Below are 24,716 nucleotides of genomic sequence, written 5' to 3' on the forward strand. Positions count from 1 at the left end.
ATAAGATGGCTAAGGGGCAAAACCACCAGGCCACCCACTTTTCCCGGTGCCAACAATGGTAAATTGGGTCCCAATAGGCCGGCCTCTGGAGCAACATGGGCAGGAGGTGGCCATGAATAAAGGGGCGCCCCCAAGTGCAGCGGCCCGTCCATCGGGCTGGGACATATGGCCAGCCATGGAGACCAGATAGCATCACCTGGCAGGAAGTCAGTGGATGTCTTTCCCACTATACGGCAGCCATCCCACTGCATGTCGGGTCCGTTACAACAGTAACATTGAGGCAGAGCTCCTCGGGTAACCAGCCCACCATACAGTTGGGAACCGTGGGGTGTCGTTCGACATACAGAGGAGCACGATTAGACAATGTCATGTGAATCCCCACCAACCACCCCCAGCCATTGTCCACAGCCTTGCCGAGGAGAGGGGGGTGGTTGCTGTGGTGCTGCTTTCACAAGAGGGCTTTGACAGCGCGGCGGCAAGCGTTCCCCTCCAGGCTGTTTCGGTCCCTGCGCTGGAGATCTGTCCAGTTGGTACTGGTGGCAGGGGCGACTCGCCAAGGCAATCCTTCAGCCGTCTCTGCTGGCAGCTCTGTGCACACCCAGCAGTGCGAGGCGTTATGCACCCGGGCAAAGGTGTGCGCCCAGGATAGAAAGCTGTTACCTGTAGCTAACCTGGGCGATATGACAGAGCAGATAAAGAGACCATCATGGGTAAGTCACGGCCCTCCAGCGAAATGCATGCTACGTGCTCGTCCTGCGATAGCACTGTAGCCGGTATGGGGGCAGCTCCTGGTCAGTGGTATCACACCTGTGCTCCGTAGGTCGTCGGTGGGGGCCAGGGGTCAGGCCCACCGTGTACAGGGGTGTGGGCCAGAGGCGAAGCGCCGGGGTCCGTCCTCTTGCTTGCCTTGGCTGGCAAAGTCACTAGTACCGTGAAGGGCCAGCGCCCAAGCCAGGGCGTGATCTCCAGGCCCTGCTCTAGACCCTGTTTCCAGGGCTCACGCAGGGCGACCCAGGGTTCTTGGGTGACCTGAGCCTGCCAAGGCCAGATCCATTTCTGCATCTGACCGGGGGCCACTGAGGATGGAGCAGGTAGGATGACCATCCGCCGCTGTAGCCTGGGCTGTACCTCCGGGTCCCCGGTCCCTGTGACCCTTAGGAGTCGCAGGAGCCCCTCGGTTACCTTGTCCATGGGGACCTTACCAGTCTTCCGTGGCTGCTTGTTCAACAGGCGAACAGCTATCGGTACCTGGTTTTTCCAATGTTTCCACCTGGGGGCCAGTACCCTTAACTTGTCCTTCAACAACCCATTAAAGCGTTTAACCATACCGGCAGCTTGAGGTCGGTAAGGAACATGTAGTTGCCATTGGATATTATTGTCCTTCGCCCAGGTTTGAACCTGCGAACCTGTGACGTTTCTCAAGGGCCGGCCATAGGGAGCCAACAAGTGCTCCAAAGCTAGGAGCGTGTGTCATTGGTCAGCCTGGGACATAGGGTAAACAAAGCCCAGTCCTGATGGCACTGTCTACTGCCATCAGGGCGAATCGGGCTCCTGGTCTGCAGGGAGCAGCCCAATATAGTCCACCTGCCATTCTTGTAGGGGCCACGGACCCCATGGAGGTGGGCAGACGCCGTCTCTGGGGGTGGTGCTCTGCACACCAGGGACACTGACGGACAGCTTGCTGGGCCTCGGCTCTCGTTAGCTGTAAGCCCCAGTGGGTAGCCACTAGCCCCATAGTCCTGGCACCCAAATGGCCTAGCTTCTTGTGAAGCCAAGCGGCCATGGCACTGCAAGTGAGCATACTCTCGCTAAGACATCAGCCGCATCATTGCCGGGCACCTGCAACAGCCGACGGCCTGAGATGTGGTACACGGTGGCACCCGTGCTCTGGCCTCGTCTCCAAATGTCCTCCCAGAGGTCCCTGCCCCATAATGGGCAGTGGCCAATCAGCCACTCTTGAGCTGCCCATCGGGGCAGCCACAGCGTCAGTCCTCGATACATGGCCCAGCTGTCAGTGCAAACATGTACCGGGCGAGGTTCCTTAGTCAAAACCATCCAGACCACCCGTAACTCAGCCCATTGGCTAGAGCGTCCGGAACCTGTGTCATACCAAAAGGTGTCAGTGAGGGGCTGTAGGGCTACAGCCGCCCATGTGGGGGACTGCCCTCGGCAAGACCCATCCATGTATCAGGCGTCAGCTGATACTGGGGGCTTGCCCTCCTCAAAGGGGCTAGGAGTCTCCCCCATTTCCATGGGGTCCTCTGCTCACTCAAAGCAGAAAGCAATGGGCCCCAAAACAGTGTGTAGCTCCTGGGTCAATGGACTAGTGGAGAAATGAGCCCGTTGTTCTAAATAGGCTCCCCACTTCGTTAACATTGGCGTCTGCACCACACCAGTTCGCGGCCTTGTGGCCCAAGACCGGAGCCAGCCTTCTACTGGATAGGTCGTTTGCACCATGACCAGGTGCGGGCCTGTGATGCTTTCACAGGCCAACAGGGCAGCATACACCGCTGCCAATTGCTTTTCCACCAGGGAGTACCATTCTTCGGCTCCCTTCCAAAGCTGGGATCAAAACCCAATAGGAATCTCCCATGCGCCCTGTTTCTGCCAGAGACCGCAGCCAAACCCAGAGTTCTCCACCTGGACAGTCAGGAGGAATGGCAGGGTTGGGTCAATGACCTTTAGGGTCTGGGCCCGTGCTACGGCGCATTTCGTCGCCCTGAACACCTGCTCGGCTTCAGGGGACCAATTCCAGGGCTCCCCTTTGCAAACCAACTGGTGCAAAGGTCACATTAACATCGTCAGATGTGGTATGAAGGTTCTCCAGAACCCCAGTAGTCCCAGGTAGGTCTGTAGCTGCTTCACCGTCTCCGGACGGGAGGGTATGCTTGAATCTTATCTATAACCGCCTCGGGGATTACTTTTATCTTACCCGACCAAATAACTTCCAAGAACTTGACAGAGTAGCCAGGGCCCTGGACCTTGTCTTTATTCACAGCCCACCCCCAACCCGTTAAGGCATCTTGGAGACTGCGGGCGGGCGGCAGTTTCCAAATCTGCAAAAGAATCAGAAGTTAACATTATGTCATCTATATAGTGAAACAAGCGCACGGTCAGGAGTTTGGTCCATGCGGCTAAATCCTGCTCTAGCAGCCCATGGCACAGGGTTGGGCTGTGCAGGTAGCCTTGTGGCAACACTTAGAAGGTCCCCTATCTGCCTTCCCAGGTGAAGGCGAACTGTTCTTGGCTGGCAGTGCCAATGTCAATGGAGAAGAAGGCATTAGCCAAGTCTACCACATAGTGGAACCGTCCTAGTTCCTGTGAGAGGCGATCTATCAACTCTGTGATGTTTGGAACAGTTGTGTGCAGTGGAGGGGTCACCTTGTTCAGCTCCCGGTCGTCCACTGTCATTCTCCAGGAACCATCTGGTTTTCGTACAGGCTACACCAGGGAGTTGAAGGGGCTATGGGTGGACCGTATGACATCTGCCTCTTCCAACTTCAAAATAGTACACCCAATCTCCTCATGCCCCCCGGGCAAGCGATATTATCTGATGTTAACCACTTGGGTGGCCTGTGGCAGGTGGAGGTGTGCGTGCTGGGGATGTCCTCTAACCGCTGTTTTCACCACGCGCACCCACAGGCGGAATTCCCACACAGATGTCATGACAGTCAGTCCCCTGAGCACATCCACCCCGAGGATGTACTCAGCAATAGGGGATACGTAGACCTCATAAACCCTGAGAGGGAGACGTCCGATGCCCAGGGTGAGGGAGACTCTACGCACCGTGATGTGCCGGCCACCATACCCCTCAATAGTGGCTTTTGGGCCCTGAAAACGGTCCAGATTGCCATATGTGAGGGTGCTGTCTGCCTCAGTGTCCACGAGGGCCAGCACCAGCTGCACATTCTTGGGGTACCAATATATGGTGAGTTCAACATGCGGCCTCCGGTCATCCGGCTCCGCCATCAACGGTGTGCCCCGGCCCACTCCCTAGTCAGGGAGGAAGTCAGCTATGCGCAACTCCCCGGCAACCCGCTTCTGTCCCTTTGTGGGCATCGTGGTGAACTTCTGCTCAGGCCATAGTTTCTACCAGAGGGCCAAGAGGACCTCAAAGGGCTGGCCGTCTAATTTCTCCGCGGCCACCAGGTCAAACCACATTTGCTGGCGGCTCACCTTAACTCCCTCCCTCGCCCTGGCCCTTGGACGAGGCTTTCCTAGCCCGTTTCAGGGAATTGGGTGACTTACGCCCTTTTCAGCCACAGGCCTTGCCGGAGGACTTCCACGTCCCCCAGTCTAGCCAAAGCCCCTGTGACCTCATGGATGGGCTGGTCTGTATAGGGAGCTAACAAGGCAGCCATAGCCCCAAAAGTTCCCGGCGGGCTGTTAGCAAGGATAAGGTCTTTCATGCGGGCTGTGAATATCTCTTCATCTGGGCTGTTATACTGTAAGGCAAAGATCATCTGCCTCTTGTCCATCGCCCATATGACTTGCACCAGTCCAACTAAGCGGTCCACTTACTCACGTGCTCCGGCAAGTCCCCTGTATTGTCCCAGACCGTTCGGGCAGCAGCCATGAGCCAGTTAATCAGGGTCTGATTACCGGCTTGGGGATTGGTCAAACGTGCCCCAGGGAGGGCACCATGATGATGCTGGCCAGCTGTGCCATCTCCGTGGGGCTTAACTCCGTGTTGTCCGCCCCATCATCCCACAAGCGCAACAACCAAGTGGGTACTGACTCACCCAGGCGCTGCTTGCTCTGCTTCGCGAGCTCCCGCAATTCCATGGCCGTATAAGCAGTGTCAGAAACATGATGAACCAACTGTCGCGGTCCCACAGCTCCACCCCCAGGAGCCAGCGGCTCCTCAACTTCCACCCTTTGTCGCACTACCAGTCGGGCACGCTATACCGGCCCTGTTGGGCTGCTGGCCCGGGAGGGCACCTCCGACTCATGGGACCCTTGGAGCGTGCATTCAGCCACCACCAGGCGTTGCTCCAAGTCCTCTTCCTGGAGTTGCAAGTGCTACACCCGGTTCGTGTACTCCTAAATGTCACGGCTAGCGTGTTGTAAGATTGCTAGGAACATCCAGGCCACCCGGCTGGCCGCCTCCTGGTGCGCCAGCGGGAGTTTGGCTCCAATGCCTCCAGGACTTTCCAAACGTCTTCTGGTCGGGGGCACATGGCGTCCCAGTCCTCCGACGGAGTCCACTCCAGCAGGTACGCCACGACCGGATACCAGAGGGATGTCTGGGGCCACATCCTGTCTACCCGGGGCAGTTCCTCTACCAGGGCGGAAGGGGCACTCGCCTCATTCTGCTGATTACTGCAAAGTGTTGTTGCTGGGGGGTTGCCGGGGAGCTTTCAGCAGTGAGATGCCCAGAGTAAAGAAAGCATGCAGAGCCGACATGAGGAGGAACCAGCGTCTTTAATCAGCAATAGCAACCATTATACAGAGGTTTTGGGGGAGGAGAGCGCACGGGAGTGTGCATACTCCCTCCGCAAATGCAAGTCATGCTTAGAGTAAGGGCTTATGTAACACGAGCCTGGCACCTGCGCAGCAGGCTCTGGAATCAAGGTCGTTTGTCAGCCTGCACACATCTGTACAGCCTGGTGCCCAAGGCCTCCGTTAATGTGTGTCTGAACGTGCCCGGGCCCTGTCACCCATTCTCTCCAAGTTGGAGCACCCTTTACCTCGCTTGGGTCTGTGGCCAGCTTTCACTGCCATACTCCAGCCTTCAGTTAGTCTTTCTGAGCTTGTTTTCGCAACTGTAAGATGAGGATGAAAATAGTACATGTTAATAATGTACATAAGAGCACATAGAAAGTACCTGGTCCACAGTTGTGCTGCTAACATTCTCTGCATTCGTTAATGAAACTCAGATGTTTAGGTAGAAATAACGTCTTACAGATAGATATCTTCTCATAACACAGGACCTTTCCACATAAAAACTGAGCAGCTCAGGTCTATGCCGATGTCCTAATTACTTGGCCTTCTGCTAGATACAGCAATTTTATAATTATCTGGCTCATGTTGAAAGAAATTTAATAGAAAAACTATATGAGGAAAACTATTAGGACTTCTAATTAGTCATAGCCTTATATTCATCTTAATGTTGAGAAAAAGATTTATGACCCCTTAGTTTCATTTGTCTTGATTAAAAGACAAATAATGTGTTATCTGGGTAGCTGATGGTGGTCAGTACAGTGTGTGTGTGTGTGTGTGTGTGTCTGGCTGTCTGGCAGTGTTATGATATTACTGGTGGTGCCTGGAAACCCGGAGGGGTATGGTGAGACTTCTTTGGATAAAGAAGCACATTGGAGAGACTCGTGAGTCATATATTGCCATGATTATCACACTGAGCTCTGCTGGATTTGTGCTGCATCTGGCCATGGGGGCAGCAGGCAGACTGGTTTGTGAGCATGAATGGTGTTAGCTTGGATGTCATAGTTGAGCACTCTGCAGGAGAAAATAAATTGTTAACATAAAAGCATTTTTTAATGACTTTAGGTAGGCCGTGACCTTTAAAACGCTGTGGTTTGTACCTTGTAGAGTAAAATAGCTCTAAAGCTGACAAATTTTTTTTGTTACTTTGAACTTAGAGTCCGTCCGCTAAGTCATGGCACCATAACGATTAGGAATCTACAATTCTAAACTATCATTATGGAATGTTGTCCTCAAATTTTACACTATTAATGATGTCACCCTGCCCTTGGAAACAATGTTGAGTCTTGCATTTCAAAATAAATAAGACAGAAATGCTGCAGCCTGTATACTGGAGTGTTTGTGGGTTTCGGTTCTGTTCCATCTCACTTATTTTGCCTCTGGCCTGAAAATGAGTTTATTCTTGGGTTAATCTTTTAGAGACTCTCCAGTTTTGTACATATTAACCCTTTTTTCAACTTCAGATCATTTCTTGCCACTTGATTGTTATTTTAGAATTTGCTTACTTCTGCACATTTTAAGTGAACTAATCAGATAATTTTGGAAATTTTTCTTGAACTGTGCATTCTGCTAAATATTCCGGGGAAACGTTTTGGCTCTGCTTACTTTGTTAATGCTGGTTACATCATTATGGAGCTATAGATTTCTTGGGCGTGCAAAATGATTGCATATTCATGAACATCTTCAACCCTGAAATATTTGTAAATAACTTGGCAATTTTTTTCATAATGTGGCCTATTAAAATGATTAGGTCTTTAATTATTCACACAGAAAGACCTTGTGCTTACAGAGACCACCTATTTGATAAGTAACATTTCTATGCTAAGCAGCTTGGATTATGAACATATAAATCACCTTCTTTAAACAAAGTATAAGAGATGCTATTTTCCACTTAAGAATGATTCAAGTTTGAAAATGTCAATAGATGCAAAAAGCCACCCTAGAGCTTTGCTCTCTCTCGAAAGAAAGTAGGAAAGGAATGACATAGTCAATGTTAACTGTCACCAGATGAAGAGAAATCAGATTGTCAGGCCTGGATCTATAACATTCTTGCCAAAGTAGGACCTCATTTACACATACAGATCTTCATACCCTTTGCTAAGAAAAGCATCTGTGGCAGTTTAGATGTTTGTGCGTTTGCCAAAGATCTTTCACTCTGAGTAAAGTAAATGTCATGTCTGTTGTTTATCTCCAATTCAGCAGAGGGTTTTTAAAAGGAAATATTTGTGGGGGAGGGTCGAGGGAAGAAGACAGGGGAGAGTTTGGGGAGTTAGTGGGGTGTGGCAGTGTTACAGCCGTACTCAGGATCAGATTGGATCGGGGTAAATCAGCTTAAAACATACTTAGGGCTCACGAGCTGAAAATGTCCTTGTGAAGTGACAGCGCTACAATAAATGGGACTGTGGAGCCTCCTGAATCAATACCTATTCTGTCAACACCAAAGAAAACACAAAAATCCAGTTAATTCAGCCAAACTGATTATTTGGCATCGTGTAGACACAGCTGTCTTGAACTCAGATTTTGAACAGTTAAACATAGATGGCATTGTACCCCAAGTCAGCGTCTACAATGGCATCTATCTGTAATTGTGAATAAAAATTGCATAGACTTCAAAGATTGGAAATAGAACTTAATTGTTCCAACTTCAAGCTGGACCCCATTGAATAGCAATTTAAAATAAAGAAACCCTAGGTTGTGATAAAATTTCTTGACAAATAGGCAGTCTTGATAAGATCGGACTTTTAGTTAAGAGTGTGATGTAATTTAAATATGTAAATTGCCTTGAATATAAAAAAAGGTAATTCTTTACAAAGTACCTTTTTTAAAAACTATTTAATCTAGCTCATAGGCATTCAAAATCATAATGAGATCCTAATGTAAAGTAAATCCTGATAATTTTCTTGAGGACATCTATATCAGGTGATACAATTATATAGACTCCTTCCAAAAATCAAATATTTGCCTTCAGTAATCCCTTCTCTGTGTTATTTGTTTTGTGGAAATAGTCTTTGTGACTCTGAATACCATTTTATTCCCACAGATGACATGGAAGCCATTCCTGTCAAACAGTTTGTGAAACACATTGGTGAGCTCTATTCTAATAACCAGCATGGGTTCTCCGAGGATTTTGAGGTATGTTTCAAAATGAAATTAATTTCCAGAAACCTAATTCTTATTTTACAGAGATTTTTGTAAACTTGAAATGAATTGACTCCAAGCACAACAATGAGGAAAGCGGAGATATTTTTCTTTTCCTTACCTACACTTATAATTTTAACAGGCATTCTTTTCCCAATAAAAATTAAGTGAAAGGGAGTTGGTTGCATATGGCCTGGCCATGCATTTCTACGAAAGAATAGGCTTAGTGGCAAAAAAGAGGCAAACTCAGGTTTTCTCTTCATTTTAATTCTGACCTGGGCAGCAGCCCTAATACAAAGAATGGGGCCCCTAATTTCACGCCATTTCCAGGATGCATAAGGGGTAGTGGAGAGAGCAGATTTGAACTCTGAGACACGCGATGCCGGTTCCACTCGTGGTGAGCTTTGTTATCCTCGGGCCAGTCTGATCCCTCGTTTCCTCATTTTTAAAAACAGTGCTAATGTCCCGTCCATCCTAACATTGTTGGGAAAAGTGAATGATTAACATCTTTGAAAGGGCTGGGTTAAGGGTGAAGCCATACAGCGGTGGTGGTTGTCCTGATTATTAATCTTTGGAGAGAAGACATGGGTTAACGCAGCCTTCGGATTTTAAGAACTGGTGTGTAGGAAACAAGGTAGAGAGCAGCTTGCACCCCCTGCCAACTCTGGGTTCCCTGCCAGTTCGGTAGTGACAGGGTGTCGATGAGGAGCTATTAAACAGACTGCCCTTTTCTTCACTGAGGCGCTTAACTAAGGCACATCTCTGGCAGCAAGAGTTGTGCCGAGGAGGCCAAGTTTTCATGGCAGCTCAGCTGTCTCCTAGCTTTCTGGGTAATTCGGTTCCTTTCTCTGTCTCATTTCTACTTTAAATGAAAATGATGATCAGGACGCTAACCTGCCCAGCTCTTTTTACAAAATTGGTTACGAGATTCCAAGGAAGTAATGGAAAGTAAGCACTTTAAGATTGTCTAGGAGCCATACAGCTGGGAGGCGCAATACTTTGCATGGAGGATGAGAAATAAAAATAGGACCAACAGCTCCAGTCTCTGCGCAAATGCAGAGTCCCCAAAGGCCATTATAAAAGCGTTTATATTGACAACTCATTTTAAATAAAGTCTTTCCCTTAGTTTTTGGGTTTTGTTTTGTTTCTTGGGCAGAGTCAAAGCAAAGGTAGCAGAAAGGAGCCTTCTGATGTACTTTGCAAAGTCATATGTTTCATGGAACAAACAAAACATGTCAAGTATTTAATGCAGCTATTAGATGCTTACCAAAAAGATGCCTATTCAACTACAAAGAACATGGTTTAAAGTCAAACATTTTGTATTCATGAGGACAGCAAATGTGTGTGGTGTTAAAGTGATTTAGTTCAATTGACTGTTGGCTGGATGACTGAGCAAGAATATTGAGGCATTTAACAATGTTGATGGTATTCAGGACAAACATTTATCCTCTAGAGGACAGAATTTGATGAGGATGATCAAATGCAACTCCAGTTTCTCAATTATTTATGATTTGAGACCCCAGTGCTATTCATCACAGCTGGTTTTGACACCATTTAATTATTCAAACTAATCAGCTACACCTCTGTAAACTTGATCTGACTTAAAATGGGCTTTGCTGCATCAAAATCATGCCTGTTAACAAATCCGAGGCATCTGCACCCTATTTCTATCCAAAAAAAAAAAAATTACTGTGGCTAGGTTTTGTACCCTGTATTGAACTGTATACCTTAAACATTATTAGCTGGTAATTATAGGAGGGGAGAACAGGAAGGAAGGAGGCATTGTCCCACTGTTGTCATTTCACAATCTCTCCTAGTTTGAAAGGTCTAAAATCAGAGCTATTCAGAATAGGAAGAATATCCTTTCTTTAAAGAACAGTGAGGCAGCAACACAAAGGGGGGCGCGGGGAGACACATTATAAAAGGTTACTAATATACGGTCATCTTCTAATTTAGGGAAAATTTGAAGTATTGAAAAACAGTAGCATTATTCCTTTTTGGTGGCTCTGCTAAAAAGAAGAACTGACAACAGGACATATAAGAAGTATTAATGGTTGTTTTATCCACAAGAGCTAGGAATAGGCTCTGAAACAAAGGTCAGGAAAAGAGATCTTCTGTGATTTTTAAAACCACAAAACAAAACCCTTATGGTAAGAGAATAGTAACCTGCACCCCAGATTTCCAGATCTTTTTATGTGGAATGATGATGGCTGGCATTTTCTTAGTTCCTCAGTGTCACCCCATGAAGTGGGTGCTATTTTATTGTCCCCATTTTACAGATGAGGAAACTTGACCCATGAGAACACTGAGGCTTTGGGTGACTCCGTTTGAAATGGCAGGAGGTATTAAGACCAGGGCTTTCTGAAGCGAGCCCACATGTTTAACCTCGACACCCTCCAGACTTTCATTAAAGTGTCTTGTAATGAGTTGATGTCAGAAGAAAAAAATCAAGATTACCAGTGATCGTCTAAAACTGATCATCCCACTGACGGGCCACCACTTCCCTTAGCAAAAAAGCAGGTGGGGGAGCAGCCAAACTAAGAAGTCCCCACTAAGACTCCTAGGAGCCCATTCCGTGATCTTTTGGGTCTAGAGCCTTCCCAGATCGCTGAGAATCTGACTTACAAAAATCTTAAAATTAGTCAAAGAACTAATCATAAGATGATAGAGAAATACTGTGGAACAGTTGATATGTGGCCATTAATAGAAAATAAAGCAACTCATCTAACAGTTAGGAGTACCTGCTGTTCCCTGGACATCATGTAATGTACAAGGATAAATTCAAGACCCTGCACTCAAGTTCAGTCTGGTGGGGGTAGAGGCTCACAGCTGCAATAGACAGAGGGTAACGCAAATGAAGTGCTAATGCAGAGTCCTGAATTTTGACTGGGTATTTGACCAGAAGCTCTATTAATATTTGCCCCATCTTGTTTAAAAATCATGGATGGAAGTGAAAAAAGAAATTGGTGAATATTTTCTGTCATATTTTCAGAACTTTCCTCCTTGGAGGGAAATGAGAAAAATGATTCACTGGTAGTTTTGAGTCTTTGTCTAAAGGTGATGCTGAAAGCTAGCTTTTTGTCCTTATCAGATAAATGTTGGAGACTGTTAAAAGCTGGCGACATTCTATTGTACCTCTAGCAGATTTTGCAGTCACTGGAAATAAGGCCAATCCTTGTCTCAGGATAGTGTTTGATGACTCCGTTCCCTTGGCTACTTGAGCTGACTTCAACCTCAATCTTCCTTGGCCTCCACAGTCATGATCCAAGAGGCTTCCAAAGGCGCGATGGTGGCATAACCTTTCAGAAGGAGGGAGCGCTGAGACTCTAGGGGGCGGCAGAATTAATAGGCCGGACTTTGGAGCATCACAAGTTTAAAGGCTGAGCCCAGAGATGAGGCCAGAGGCCCAATATCCCTTGATGAGATCCTTCGGGGCATCACCTCTATTACAATTAACTCCAGCTGAGCTAAATTTGGGCCAGTTGCTCATCTTAAATCAAGAGAACAAAGCTTGTCCACCTGAGCCCATGTGCTGAGGGACCAGTGGCCACAGTCATTGTATGTACAATGCAGAGTTCTACTGTTGCCCATGGCACATAATTGGGAATAGGTGTGATGCACGAACACTGCCGCCAGCAAAATGGCAGAAAATGACCCTGCAAAGTTTCCTGAGCCTCAGTGGCAAAATGCCTAGTTTGGGTCTTAAATGACTTGAAGAAAAACATTTTTAAACCCTTATTATGAAGAAAATCATGGTTGGTTAAGTTGAGCTTCCTATGAAGAGTGGGGGAAAAGTAAGTTTGCCAAATTTCTCACGTTGTATAGAAAATTTTCTTTTATAGACCTGCTACAGCGTGATAGGCATTGTGGTGCACACTCCAAAGATGGGCTGGTTTTCTGGGGCAGTAAGGCAGCGGTTTTAGAGAAAGACATCTGGATTTGGATAGGAAAGAGAAGAACAGGCATTCCTAGCAAGGTAAATGGCAGTGAAGAAAAGATCAGGAAGTCATGTGGCCCTTTCAAGGGCACAGAGTTAAAACTGCCTGGGTTTGCATAGGGAGCTGCTAAAAGACAGGACGAAAACTTGAAAGCCTGGCCAAGCAATGTGGAATCTATCCAGAGGTTTCTGAGTAAGAGAATAAAGCCAAAGCAACATTTGAAGAAAATCAGTGTGGCAGCTGTTTGGAGCCTGAGCAGAGGAGAGTAGAGGCTCCAGGAAGATGCGTTGTCACCAGTACCTGACAGGGGCCAGCCCTGTGTCCTTCCTGACGTACTGGGCTGTACTCATGACCTAAGTTCATCGGTCTTCCATGGGACAGCCCCCTTAACACAACTGTAAGCTGCCTGAACTCAGACTCTTAAGGTATTATACATATTGGGTCGAACACTTGGTCACCAAATCCAAAATATTTCTTCTCAGCTTGCTTTGTGAAGTTGAGTAATCTGAAAGATTTCTCAATGTGTTTTCATTCAATTATTTTTTCGAATTGAGCCACAGAGTGGTAGAACAGTAGTTCTCCACATTCCCTTTCATATCATATCGACAACCTCTCATATCGACGCCAGGCAGAAATGATTTAGCCTACTTCATCTCCCAAGAATTCTGAGTATATCAACTTTAGTGGTTGGTTGGTTGGTTTTTTGTTTTACTTTATTTTAAATCTTCTGTTTTCAGTTGGCTGTCTTCAGTGATTGTGTGCCTATTCTCAGAATATTCATTTTGAGAATTCCAGCTTTGTCATATAGACAGTAAATACATACAAGCTTAAATCTTAAACTATTTGTCAGAGTGCTGAATAGGTAACTTTTCTATATACACTCCATTGGCCAGTGTCACTTCCAAGGGTTTTAACACCTCTAGAAATCACATTAACTTTGAAATGCCAGTTGTGATAGACAAAAGCCACTCCAGGATCAGATGATATTATCAACATCTAAATGAGCCAAGTGGTACTGCAAGGAATTACAGATGGCATTATCATCAAGACAAAATCCGAAGGCCTTAGGCAAACCCCTTGGGTTCTAATAAAATCAGATTTAGCATTATTTATGACTATTCTTTGTTTTCTGTCATTCACATAATTGGAAAAGTGAAATAGAGGCAATGGATCAGACCAAGGGTTTTAGATAACAAAGAGTGATTGGCCATATTGAATGGCTGCTTTAAACAGTGCAGACAGCTGCTCCCAAGCAGTCTTGGTCAATTGCATTATATCATAATAGAGGCTCAACCTCAGTCCATAGCCAGTGTGGTCAGATTTACACAATGGGGGAAAAATATTAATAAACAAAGCGACTCTCAAACAAAAGTACTAAAAGCCAAAATCTCTCAGCACAAGATATCTCAGCAACTCAACCCTGAAGAGGTACATGCTAAATGTATGACCTTCAAAACCCAGAAACAAAAGGATGTCAGCTTATTTCAGGGATTTCTGTATAGACTGAATTAGTGTCTTCCAGGATACAAATCCATTTTCAAAGGTTTTCTGCCCCTGCTACTATTCAAGGTGATTCTCCGAGGCTGGCTCCCCAATACTCTGAAGATGGCTAGTCTTGCTTGTTTTGTAGATGTTAAGATACCAGACTCGTTACTTTGTGCCCAACACTTTATCTCATTTCATAGAAAAGACCCAGAGGCAGCCTTAGGCCCCTATAAACCAGCATTTGCCAAACCATGGGTTATAAACCATTGCAGAATAGAAAATACTAGAGTTTATCACATTTAGTAAGAATAAGAAAGAAGTAAGAATTGCCATGCAGCACACCCCCAGAGAGCTGTGTTGAATTAATGCCTGTCGGGCTTTTTCTTTTTTTAATGGACAACTGGGAAAGACTACAATTATGAAAAATTCAATATACAGGATCCACTATAAGGAGTCCAAGAATATGTGTCTTTGACTAGATAGCAGCCCCTTTGTTTTTATACCTTAAGTTCTTTGATAAAAGTGAGTTCCTCCTTGGAGAGAAGAGAGGGACTCCTCAGTGAGAAGTAGTCTGTGCATATGAAAGAGAACCGGTTCCTTGTTTTCATTATGCCTGATGTAAATGCTGTGGGAAACATCCCTAATTGCCAGGCGGCTCCTTTGTGAGAAAAAGTCTGCGTGCTCCTAAACTCTGTTACATCTGCCACGTGTAAAACATTTCTCCTGATAATTTTGTGTCGCTGTGCCCCTGCTCTTTGTCGCAGCTGTGCACTGCTAATGACTTGCCTTGTTAGTTTGCTTCTGTACTTTCTTGGGTTTGAAGCATACAGGGGGATAAAAAATGACTTACGGCAACCTTGTTTTAGGCTCATTGATGATGTTTATGTCCATGGCAAAGAGAGTTGCTTCTTCCACTGCTGTTTTTCTAAAGAAGGGTGATTTCAATACAATTCGAGTTCCCGAATAAGTCATCAGAGACATATATTTGAGCCAGCTGTGATAACTGATGGGGCTGTGTATTAGTGTCATCTCAGAACTGAGTCTTTATAGCCAGTTTGCATTCTGACAGTTACAAAACAAGGCTCTATGACCTATGAATATACTGTACATCATGGTGGAGATGATACATGTGACTGGAAAATTCTTGCTCATCCTTAAGGACTCGGAAATTATCTGTCTGAAGCCTTCCTCTATGCTCCCATCATCCTTCCTTCAGGCCTCTTTTCTGTTAATCACATTTGACTGTCATTATCTTTGTGCGTGTTTTTCTCACCCATCAGACTGTGACAGAGCCAAAAAGCGATATTGTTTTGTAATTCCCACGCCTACGTCAAAATCTGTAATAAAGTGGGTGATTGATGAACTAGTAAAGAATGAAATCCTTTCATCTTGTTCACATCCTTCATTCATTTATTATGAACATGTCAGTAGTAATTATTTCTGAAGTTGAGTTTGGGGAGGTAACAGTGGCAGTGGCATGGGAGTGAGTAAATACTTGATGCTTTTGGGTGTAAATAGTTACTTTCTTTCTACAGCCTTGTTGTTCAATGTCTACAGTGTGTCTAAAATCTTTGAAATGTTGCTGTTTTCTTCACTAGGAAGTCCAGCGCTGTACGGCTGATATGAACATCACTGCAGAACATTCCAATCATCCTGATAACAAGCACAAAAACAGATACATCAACATTTTAGCATGTGAGTAATGAACTTTTAAACTACCTTCAACTACGAGGAAATGAAATCTTCATGGTGGGTATAAGCCTAAAGCCAAGCAGTCAGAACCAGGATGCCAAGAGAGAACGACGCTTGCAAGTTAACCTCCCATTAGCCTGTCTTCAATAGTGTATGGGCAGAAGGGGGGACATTTTCGGCCCCTTAGTCTTTCATGAAGCTGTCAGATCTCTTTCAGTAAGAATGTGTCACTGTTTTCACATGAGGTGATTCCATATCCAGTGCTGGGAACCAGCATTTTAATGCCATGTGGCTATCTTGTCATGGCTTTTAACCAAAGACAGCTAAGTCTTTAACACAAATAGAAATTCTGAGAATTGAATCAAGTAATCTGAATTTGAAACGCACCTTTTGAAGACTAGGGAATTGGTCTGCACCTTGAGTGACGAGCCACGAGTCCCTGTGGCCCCCGTGCTTTGTCCCATCCCACGTATTTCCAGGGTCAAGAGCATCCTGGAGGTTCAGGACTCTAGTAACTGTTCTCATGGAACCTCAGAGAATACCCTCAGAGCACTGGCCACTCCTGTGGCCTGAATGCCACTTTTCCTAGACACTGAGGCTTTGGTCGCTGGCAGATAGTATATTATTTGACATTACGGGCAGGGGCACAGATGTTTATGGTTCACATTCACGATAGTAAGTAACAGACTACACAGAATTTTATGTAAGTGCATTTAAATTGCACCATTTAAATGTGAACACTACTGTAGATCATTTTTAATAATACTGGAGTGAGATATAATTCATATACCATATAAAATTCACCCATTTAAAGTTAATTTAAATTTGAATTTAAATTTAATGTCAGTAGTTATTAGTGTAGTCACAGAGTTGTGTAACTGTCACCACTGTCTAATTTTAGAACATTCTCACCACCCCAACAAGAAACCCCTTTACCCATTAATAGTCACCCCAATTCCTCCCTTTCCACAGTCCCTAGAAACCACTTATCTACGTTCTATAATGTGCCTATTCTGACATTTCATGTAAATGGAATCATACAATACGTGGCTTTTTGTGTCTGGCTTCTTCTACTTAGTATAATGTTTCCAAGATTTACCCATGTTGTAGCTTGTACCAATATTTAATTTCTTTCTATGGCTGAATAATACTCCACGGTGTGGATATACCACATTTTGTTTACTCATGTATCATTTGATGGACATTTGAGTTGTTTCAGCTTTTGTATTATTATGAATAATGTTGCTAAGAACATTTGTATACATGGTTATGTGTAGACATATTTTTTAATCCTTGGCATTATACTTAGAAATGGGGTAGCTAGGTCATATGGTAAGTTTATGTTTAACATTTTGAAGAACTGCCAAACTGTGTTCCAAAGTGGCTGCTGCACCATTTTACATTCCCACCAGCAATATATGAGGGTTCTAATGTGTCCACATCCTCGTCAACACTTTATTTTACTTTATTTATTTAGATAAGTGCCACACTAGTGGCTGTGAAGTAGTATCTCACTGTGGTTTTGATTTGCATTTCCCTAGATTAGTGATGTTGTGCATCTTTTCATGTGCTTATTGGCCATTTGTATATCTTCTTTGGAAAAACAATCTCTTCAGATTCTTTGCCCATTTTTTAATTGGATTACTTGTCTTTATTTTCGTTGTACGAGTTCTTTATATATTCTGGATGCAAATCCCTTATCAGATAGTTTGCAAATATTTTCTCCCATTCTGTACATTGTCTTTTCCTTTTCTTGATACTGTTCTTTGAAGCAAATATTTTTAAAATTTTGGTAAAATTCAGTTTGTCGATTTTTCCTTTCATTGCCTGTGCTTTTGGTATCATATCTTAGAAACCAGTGCCTAATCCAAGATCATGAATGTTTTTGTCAAAAACACCTATGTTTTTGTCATAGAGTTTTATGGTTTTAGCTTTTATATTTAGGTCTTTGATCCATTTTGAGTTAATTTTTCTAAGTGGTGTGAGGTAGGACTTCATTCTTTGCATGTTGATGTCCAGTTGTCCCAGCACCATCTGCTGAAAAGACTTTTCTTTCCCCCATCGAATTGTCTTAGCACCCTTACTGCAAATTAACTCACCATAAATGTAAAGGTTTATTTTTGGACTCTCAATCCTATTCCATTTATGTGTGCCCTTATGTCAGTACTGCACTGTCTTGATTCTGATGATAGGTTTATAATAAGTTTTGAAATTAGAACCATGAGTCCTCAAACTTTCTCCTTTTCCAAGGTTTTTTTGGCTAATCTGTGTCCTTTGTGTTTCCATATGACTTTTAGGATCAACTTGTTTATTTCTACAAAAAATGTAGCTGGGATTTTGGTATAGATTGCATCAAATCTAGATTAATTTGGGGTGCATTGCCATCTTAACAATATTAAGTCTTCCAGTTCATGAAGATGGGATGTCTTTCCATTTATTTAGTCATTATTTTCTTTCTTTCAATGATGTTTCATAGTCTGCATTTTACAAGTGCTGCACCTTTGACAAATTTATTTCTAAGTATTTCATTCTTTTTAATGCTATTGTAAATGGAATTGTCTAATTTTATGTTCAGATTGTTCATTGCCAATGTATAGAAATACAGTTGAGTTTTGTATATTGACCTTGTGTCTTACAACTTTGGCTGAACTCATTTATTAGTTCTAGTAGTTATATTTTGTGGATTCCTTAGGATTTTTAAATACAAGCTTGTGTCATCCAAGAATATAGGTTTACTTCTTCCCATAAATAAAGTTTTAGAAGAGCCACAAGTCATTTTTGAAAAAGAATATTTTTTTCTTTCAGTAGTCTAAGAGAATGAGGAGGTAAAAGACAGAACAAGGAAGAAGAATCAAATTTTTCTTCTCTCTCCAAGTCTTTGAATGATTTGACTCTGGCAGTATTTGTTGGCCAATCAGTCAAGGCTCATGTCGCTGAGGTTGTGAGGACTCATTTCTAACCATATAAGTCAGGCAGGACTATATACACATATGTGCCTTGTATATATCCACACACATCATCCTCTCCACCATAGCAACCTTTCCTTCTCGTGACCCCACTCCCTTGGCTGAACATATGTGGTTGCAAAGAAAAGGGAGAAAATCAACTTCTGTGTGATGTGACCACGTGTCATGGTGTTTTGCTGGAAAACCAGCATCTCTGGCCAGATGTGGTTATACTTTTACAAGTTCATTTCTGGTTTTACTTTCACAAATTGAAATTCCATGTGGTTTTATTTTCATAAATTCAGAGAGTTGGGTTTTGGTGTTCTCTTGGCCACTTAGTAAGCTCCTGGGCATATCACCTGCCACACTGGTCTACCCCGATATGAATGCAAAGAGTAGCATGGAAATGTCATGGAACAAGTAAAATTAGACCATGAATGTGCCAGAAAAACAATGTAGGAAAAGCCTTCTCTTACAGAGCCATCACAACTCTCAAGGTACATGTGGATGCCACCCACCACCTCCTATATTGATCTATTTAGCCATTCTACTACCTCACTAATTAAATACGAATTTCGCAACTCGAAGAATATGTGTTTTTATTTGTCAGTCTGAAAAATAACAATATATAGTATAATGCTACTAAAGCATAGCAGTTTATTTCCAGATGCCTCAGGAGAAATTTTTAATTTGGGGCACCCTGTTCATATCAACTGTAGTCTGAGAGTTTGTCAGAACTAGAAAAGCAATTCACAATTCCAAGAATGTAAAGAGGGCTTTCAAAAAGGGCTTGATATAGTCTGTCAGTCATGTCCAGGCTATTCCAGTCATTGGACTTCTTTTTGAACTATCCTCTTTTTTTGATAATTTTTTATTTTTCAATTACAGTTGATATACAATATTATATTAGTTTCAGGTGTGCAACATAGTGATTAGACATTTATATAACTTATGAAGTGATCACCCCAATAAACCTAGTACTCATCTGAAACGATACATAGTTATTACAGTATTATTGACAATATTCCTTATGCTTTACTTTGCATCTCCATGACTATTTTGTAACTACCAATTTGTACTTCTTAATCCTTTCCACTTTTCCACCCTCCTCCCATCTCATAACCATCAAAATGTTCTCTGTATGTATGAGTTTGTTTCTGTTTTGTTTGTCTATTTTGTTCTTTAGATTCCACATATAAGTGAAATCATATGGCATTTGTCTTTTTCTGTCTGACTTACTGTGTAGGTCCATCCGTGTTGTTGCAGATGGCAAGATTTCATTTTTTTATGACTAACGTTCCATATTATATATATATATATATATAAAATCACCTCTTCTTTATCCATTGATGAACACCCAGGCTGCCTCCACATCTTGGCCATTGTGAACAATGTTGCAATGAACATAAGGATGCACATGTCTCTTTGAAGTAGTGTTTTGGATTTCTTCAGATGAATAGCCTGAAGCAGGATTACTGGGTCCTTCTCTGTCTCTTGTTATAGCCTTTGTTTTACATTCTGTTTTGTCTGGTATAACTATTGCTACCCCAACTTTTATTTTTGTTTCTGTTTGCATGAAATATCCTTTTTCATCCCTTTACTTTCAATCTGTGTGTGTCTTTCCATCTGCAGTAGGTCTCTTGTGGACACCATATGTGAGGGTCTTGTTTTCTTAGCCATTCAGCTACCCTATGTCTTTTGATTGGAGCATTTAATCCATTTACATTTAAAGTGATTATTGATAAATACATAGTTATTGCCATTTTATTGCTGATAGTCTTTATTTTATTTTTTGTTTGTCTCCCCCAACCCTTTTTTTTTTTAAAGATTTTATTGGGGGAATTGAGGGAGGGAACAGCATTGGGGAGGGGGAAAGGGGAATAGACAAGTTGCTGTCCTTTTGTTCTTCAGTCTAGTTGTGGAGGGTGTCGCTTCACTGGCCCATGTTGGTGTTATCATTGTGTTCTTCCCTGCTGAGGCAGTTGCTCGCCAGCCACTGAACGGCTGCTCACGACGACCCATTGGCAGCTCACACTGGCTGCCGACCACTCACGGTAGCTTACAGGAGCCCACTGCAGCCCAGCTCCAGGTTAAGCTGTTGCTCACCACCTTAGCTGAAGAGGGCAGTGTCACTGGCCCATGTGGGACCTGAGCTGGAGGCCCTGCTGCTCAGAGCTCGCACTCCCAAGCCAACTCAACAACTAGCCACTCGGCCAGCACTCTCCCCTTCTTCTTAAAGAAGTCCCTTTAACACCTTTTTAATACTGGCTCAGTGGTGATGAATTCCTTTAGCTTTTTATTGTCTGGGAAACTGTTTATCTGTCCTTCAATTTTAAATGATAGCCTTGCTGGGTAGAGTAATCTTGCTTATAGGTCCTTGCTTTTTCATCGCTCAGAATATTGTGTGCCAATCCCGTCTAGCCTGCAAAGTTTCTGTTGAGAAATCAGCTTACAGTGTTATGGAAGCTCCCTTGTAGGTAACTAACTGCTTTTCTCTTGCTGTTTTTAGGATTCTCTCTTTACCCTTTGGCATTTTAAAAAATGATGTGTCTTGGTGTGGGCCTGTTTGGGTTCATCTTTTTGGGGGACTTTCTGTGCTTCCTGGACTTGTATGTCTATTTCCTTCACCAGGATAGGGAAGTTTTCTGTCATTATTTCTTCAAATAGGTTTTTGATTGCTCGGTCTCTTTCTTCTCCTTCTGGTTCCCCATGATGCAAATATTGGTATGCTTGACGTTGTTTCGGAGGACCCTTAAACTAGCCTCATTATTTTTTTTTTGGATTCTTTTTTTCTTTTTGCTGTTTTGATTGGGTGTTTTCTGCTATGTTCTCTTGCAAATCACTTTTTCCGTCCTCTGCTTCATCTAATCTGTTGATTCCCTGTAATGTTATTCTTTATTTCAGTTATTGTAGTCTTTATTTCTGATTGGTTCTTTTTTTATGTTTTCTGTCTCCATTTTATGTTTTCTATCTCTTTGTTGAAGTTCTCCCTGAGATGATTGAGCACCTTTATAACCATTGTTTTGAACTCTGTGTCTGGAAGATTGTCTCCATTTTGTTTAATTCTTTTTCTGGAGTTTTGTTCTTTTATTTGAGACATGTTTCTTTGTTTCCCTATTTTGGCTGCCTCCCTGTGTTTGTTTCTGTGTACAGTAAAACTTTGGATTGTGAGTGACTTGGTTTGCGAGTGTTCTGCAAGACGAACAAACATTGCTAATACATTTTAACTTGGTAAACGATTGGTGTCTTGCAATACGAGTAGTTTGATTCTGGAACAAATTATGCTTGCAAACCAAGGTATTAATGTATTAGGTAGGGCTGCTGTGTCTCTCAGTCTTAGTAGAGTGGCCTTATGCAGTAGGTGTCCTGTGGGGCCCAGTAGCACAGTCTCCCTGGTCACCTGTGTCAGGTGCTCCAGATGTGTCCTTTATGTGGATTTTGTGTTGTAGTTGAGCCTTGATTGCTGTTTGCACATCTGTGGGAGGGAAAGACCCTCAGGCTGATTGGTTGCGAGGGCTGGCCATAGCTACAGTGGAGGAGCTGTGGTGCAGGAGCTGAGCCTATGGAGCAGGATTTGCTTTAGCAGGGCTCTGGTGCCTGCCCAGAGTGTGTCATTTTGTCCTTCGGGTGTGTCCTTCGGGTGATGCTCCTGTTTGGTCTGAAGCTGGCCACTGGGCATGCCAGCCCTGGGAACCCCCGAGAGGGAGCCTGCCCAGGGCCACCTGGCATGAACCACAAAGCAATCTACAGATGGCCGCCACCCATGCTGGGCTTGGAAGTGCCTCGTGAGGCCAGGCTGCAAACCAAGATCAGCTTTTGCTAGTGCTGGGCGTGGGCCTGCTCAGGAAGAGGTACAGAACATGCCAAAGCCAGATGCTGCTTGTTTGGGGTTTGTGAGCCTTTGAGAGAATTTAGGAAAGTCTGCAGCAAGACAGTCCATTTGTGTGGAAAAGCCACTGGAAGCAGCTTGGGTGGGCCCTAAAGTTAGTTGGGTGGGACAGGGTCTCAGGGAGTCACCAGAGAGAGGTGGACAAACGGTGTTGGCCAGGTTGATGGAGACTGAGATATGGCGACCACCTGCATCTGCATGCTAGAAGTGGGTAGGGATCAACAAAGGAACAGTGGCTCCTGCCAGCACTTCTGTCTGGGAGAAAGCTGCCCCTCAAGCCCTCTTCCTGAATCCCTACAACTCAGTTCCTCCCAGTATGTCCCTGGCATCTTTTGAGCCGCTGCCCCCAGCACTGGAGCTCAGAGCAAGTGAATCTGTCAGTCAGTAAGCCTATGCACAGGCCGTTTAAGAGGAGCGCCGGGGATTCCAGCTGCTCTCCATCTCACTCAGCCACAGTCTCTGCTGGTTCTCACAGCCAGAGGTTATGGGGACTTCGCTCCTGGGCACTGGAACCCTGGGCTGGGGAGCCTGGTGTGGGGCTGGAACCCCTCACTCTGGGGGAGACCTCCACAGCCAAGATATCCCTCCCGATTTTTAACAGTTACACACAGGTGTGGGATTAGCCCATTCGGTCTCTCTGTCCCTCCTCAAGTCTTCAGGGGGCTTCTTCTGTATGTCCTTAGAGGTAGGACTTTGGTTCAGCTAGGCTTCAGATAATTCTCAATGATAGTTTTGTAGTTTAGTTGTAATTTTGATGTGGTCATGAGAGGAGGCAATCACAGCCTTTACCTACTCCACTATCTTGACCTGAAATCCTCTGAACTAGTCTTTTACAATGAGTATAAACAGAAATGTAAATAGGCTTTTGCCCATTTCTAGGTAAGAGAAAATAAAATTATGATCTCAGCTTCCTTTTATTTAATATGTTAGCCTAAAAATACAAGCTCACTCGGTTGCACAACTAGAGGCACATAGCATCACGTCCCCGTTGTTCATAAGCTGAAGTTAAGTGGATCCTAAAACCTGATCATTGACTTAGATTCCTGCAATGACGCTACTCTTAGAAGCAGCTCTAGTTCCCTCAATTAGGTTCTGTTGGGGTGGTGGTGGCGGCGGGGAGGGGGTGTCCAACTGAATTTAGCAATGGAATCTCCTAAAAATAGACATTGTCGACTTGATATAATAATCACACTTTGTTTGTATTAATGGGGGGAGGGGGGACATGGGGGCATGGGTAATCAAAGGCCTTGTAAATTGGTTTCAAAATATAGGACATTTTCGAGGGTTGCAACTTGTAGTTGTTTTACATGAACTAATAATGGCCTCAGTTTACATTTTTGGGGCACTCACAGGTTGGAGCCTGAGGCAGAATTGTCCCTACATTTGTGAGATTGGTTTGAATGCTGTATCTTTTAATTTTTAGTTGTTCTGCCAAAAGATTTCTCACGAGGCTTCTGAGAGATGCCACATTACCTGTTTGCTTTTTTTTTTTTGCTTCAGGATGCTGCTAGTTTTTGAATTATACATTATGGTTTTTTTTTTCTTTTTTTTTTTCTTCTGTAGATGATCACAGTAGGGTGAAGTTAAGACCTTTACCAGGAAAAGACTCTAAGCACAGCGACTACATTAATGCAAACTATGTTGATGTAAGTTAAAAATGTTTTTATAAACCTGTTCGATAATTGAAGAGTGCTGCAAAGACTGTTGAATGTGTTTTAATGCTGCACAGAGCTTTCACTAAAAACACAGCCTATTCAGTATGGATGGCACTTGAATTATTAACTGGTCTGTGATATTGCTTTCATCTTACTTTGTTCTGTGTCACCTTTGAAGGGTTACAACAAAGCAAAAGCCTACATCGCCACCCAGGGACCTTTAAAGTCTACGTTTGAAGATTTTTGGAGGATGATTTGGGAACAAAACACTGGAATCATTATCATGATTACAAACCTTGTGGAAAAAGGAAGAGTAAGCGCCTTTTAGCTTAATATCTTAATCATGTATCCTTGTTCAAAAAAAATATTTATGGAGTACCTGCGATAGGGCAGGAACTTGACCAGGTATAAAGAGTTACAGAAATGAAAAGTGTCCTCTCTGCCCGTACCTTGCTTGTGGTCTAGTGGGAAAAGGCTACCCACTTACCAGAGTGGATTAAATGTGATAATAGAGATGAATAAGGTATTATGG

The 24,716-nt window shown here is 43.9% G+C and overlaps 1 protein-coding gene across 1 annotated transcript in view; it reads left to right on the top strand.

Annotated features, from left to right (window-relative positions):
• Positions 1-24,716, top strand: part of PTPRG (protein tyrosine phosphatase receptor type G) — a gene marked incomplete at its 5' end in the record, with an annotated part of 197,661 nt that overhangs the window by 142,871 nt on the left and 30,074 nt on the right. The window contains 4 exons of the mRNA XM_019626509.1: positions 8,483-8,574; positions 15,602-15,698; positions 24,093-24,175; positions 24,363-24,497. Coding sequence (XP_019482054.1) covers positions 8,483-8,574; positions 15,602-15,698; positions 24,093-24,175; positions 24,363-24,497 — 407 coding nt within the window. The remainder of the gene's footprint in view (positions 1-8,482; positions 8,575-15,601; positions 15,699-24,092; positions 24,176-24,362; positions 24,498-24,716) is intronic.

Source organism: Hipposideros armiger, unplaced genomic scaffold, assembly GCF_001890085.2.
Source record: "Hipposideros armiger isolate ML-2016 unplaced genomic scaffold, ASM189008v1 scaffold_681, whole genome shotgun sequence".
NCBI lineage: Eukaryota > Metazoa > Chordata > Mammalia > Chiroptera > Hipposideridae > Hipposideros > Hipposideros armiger.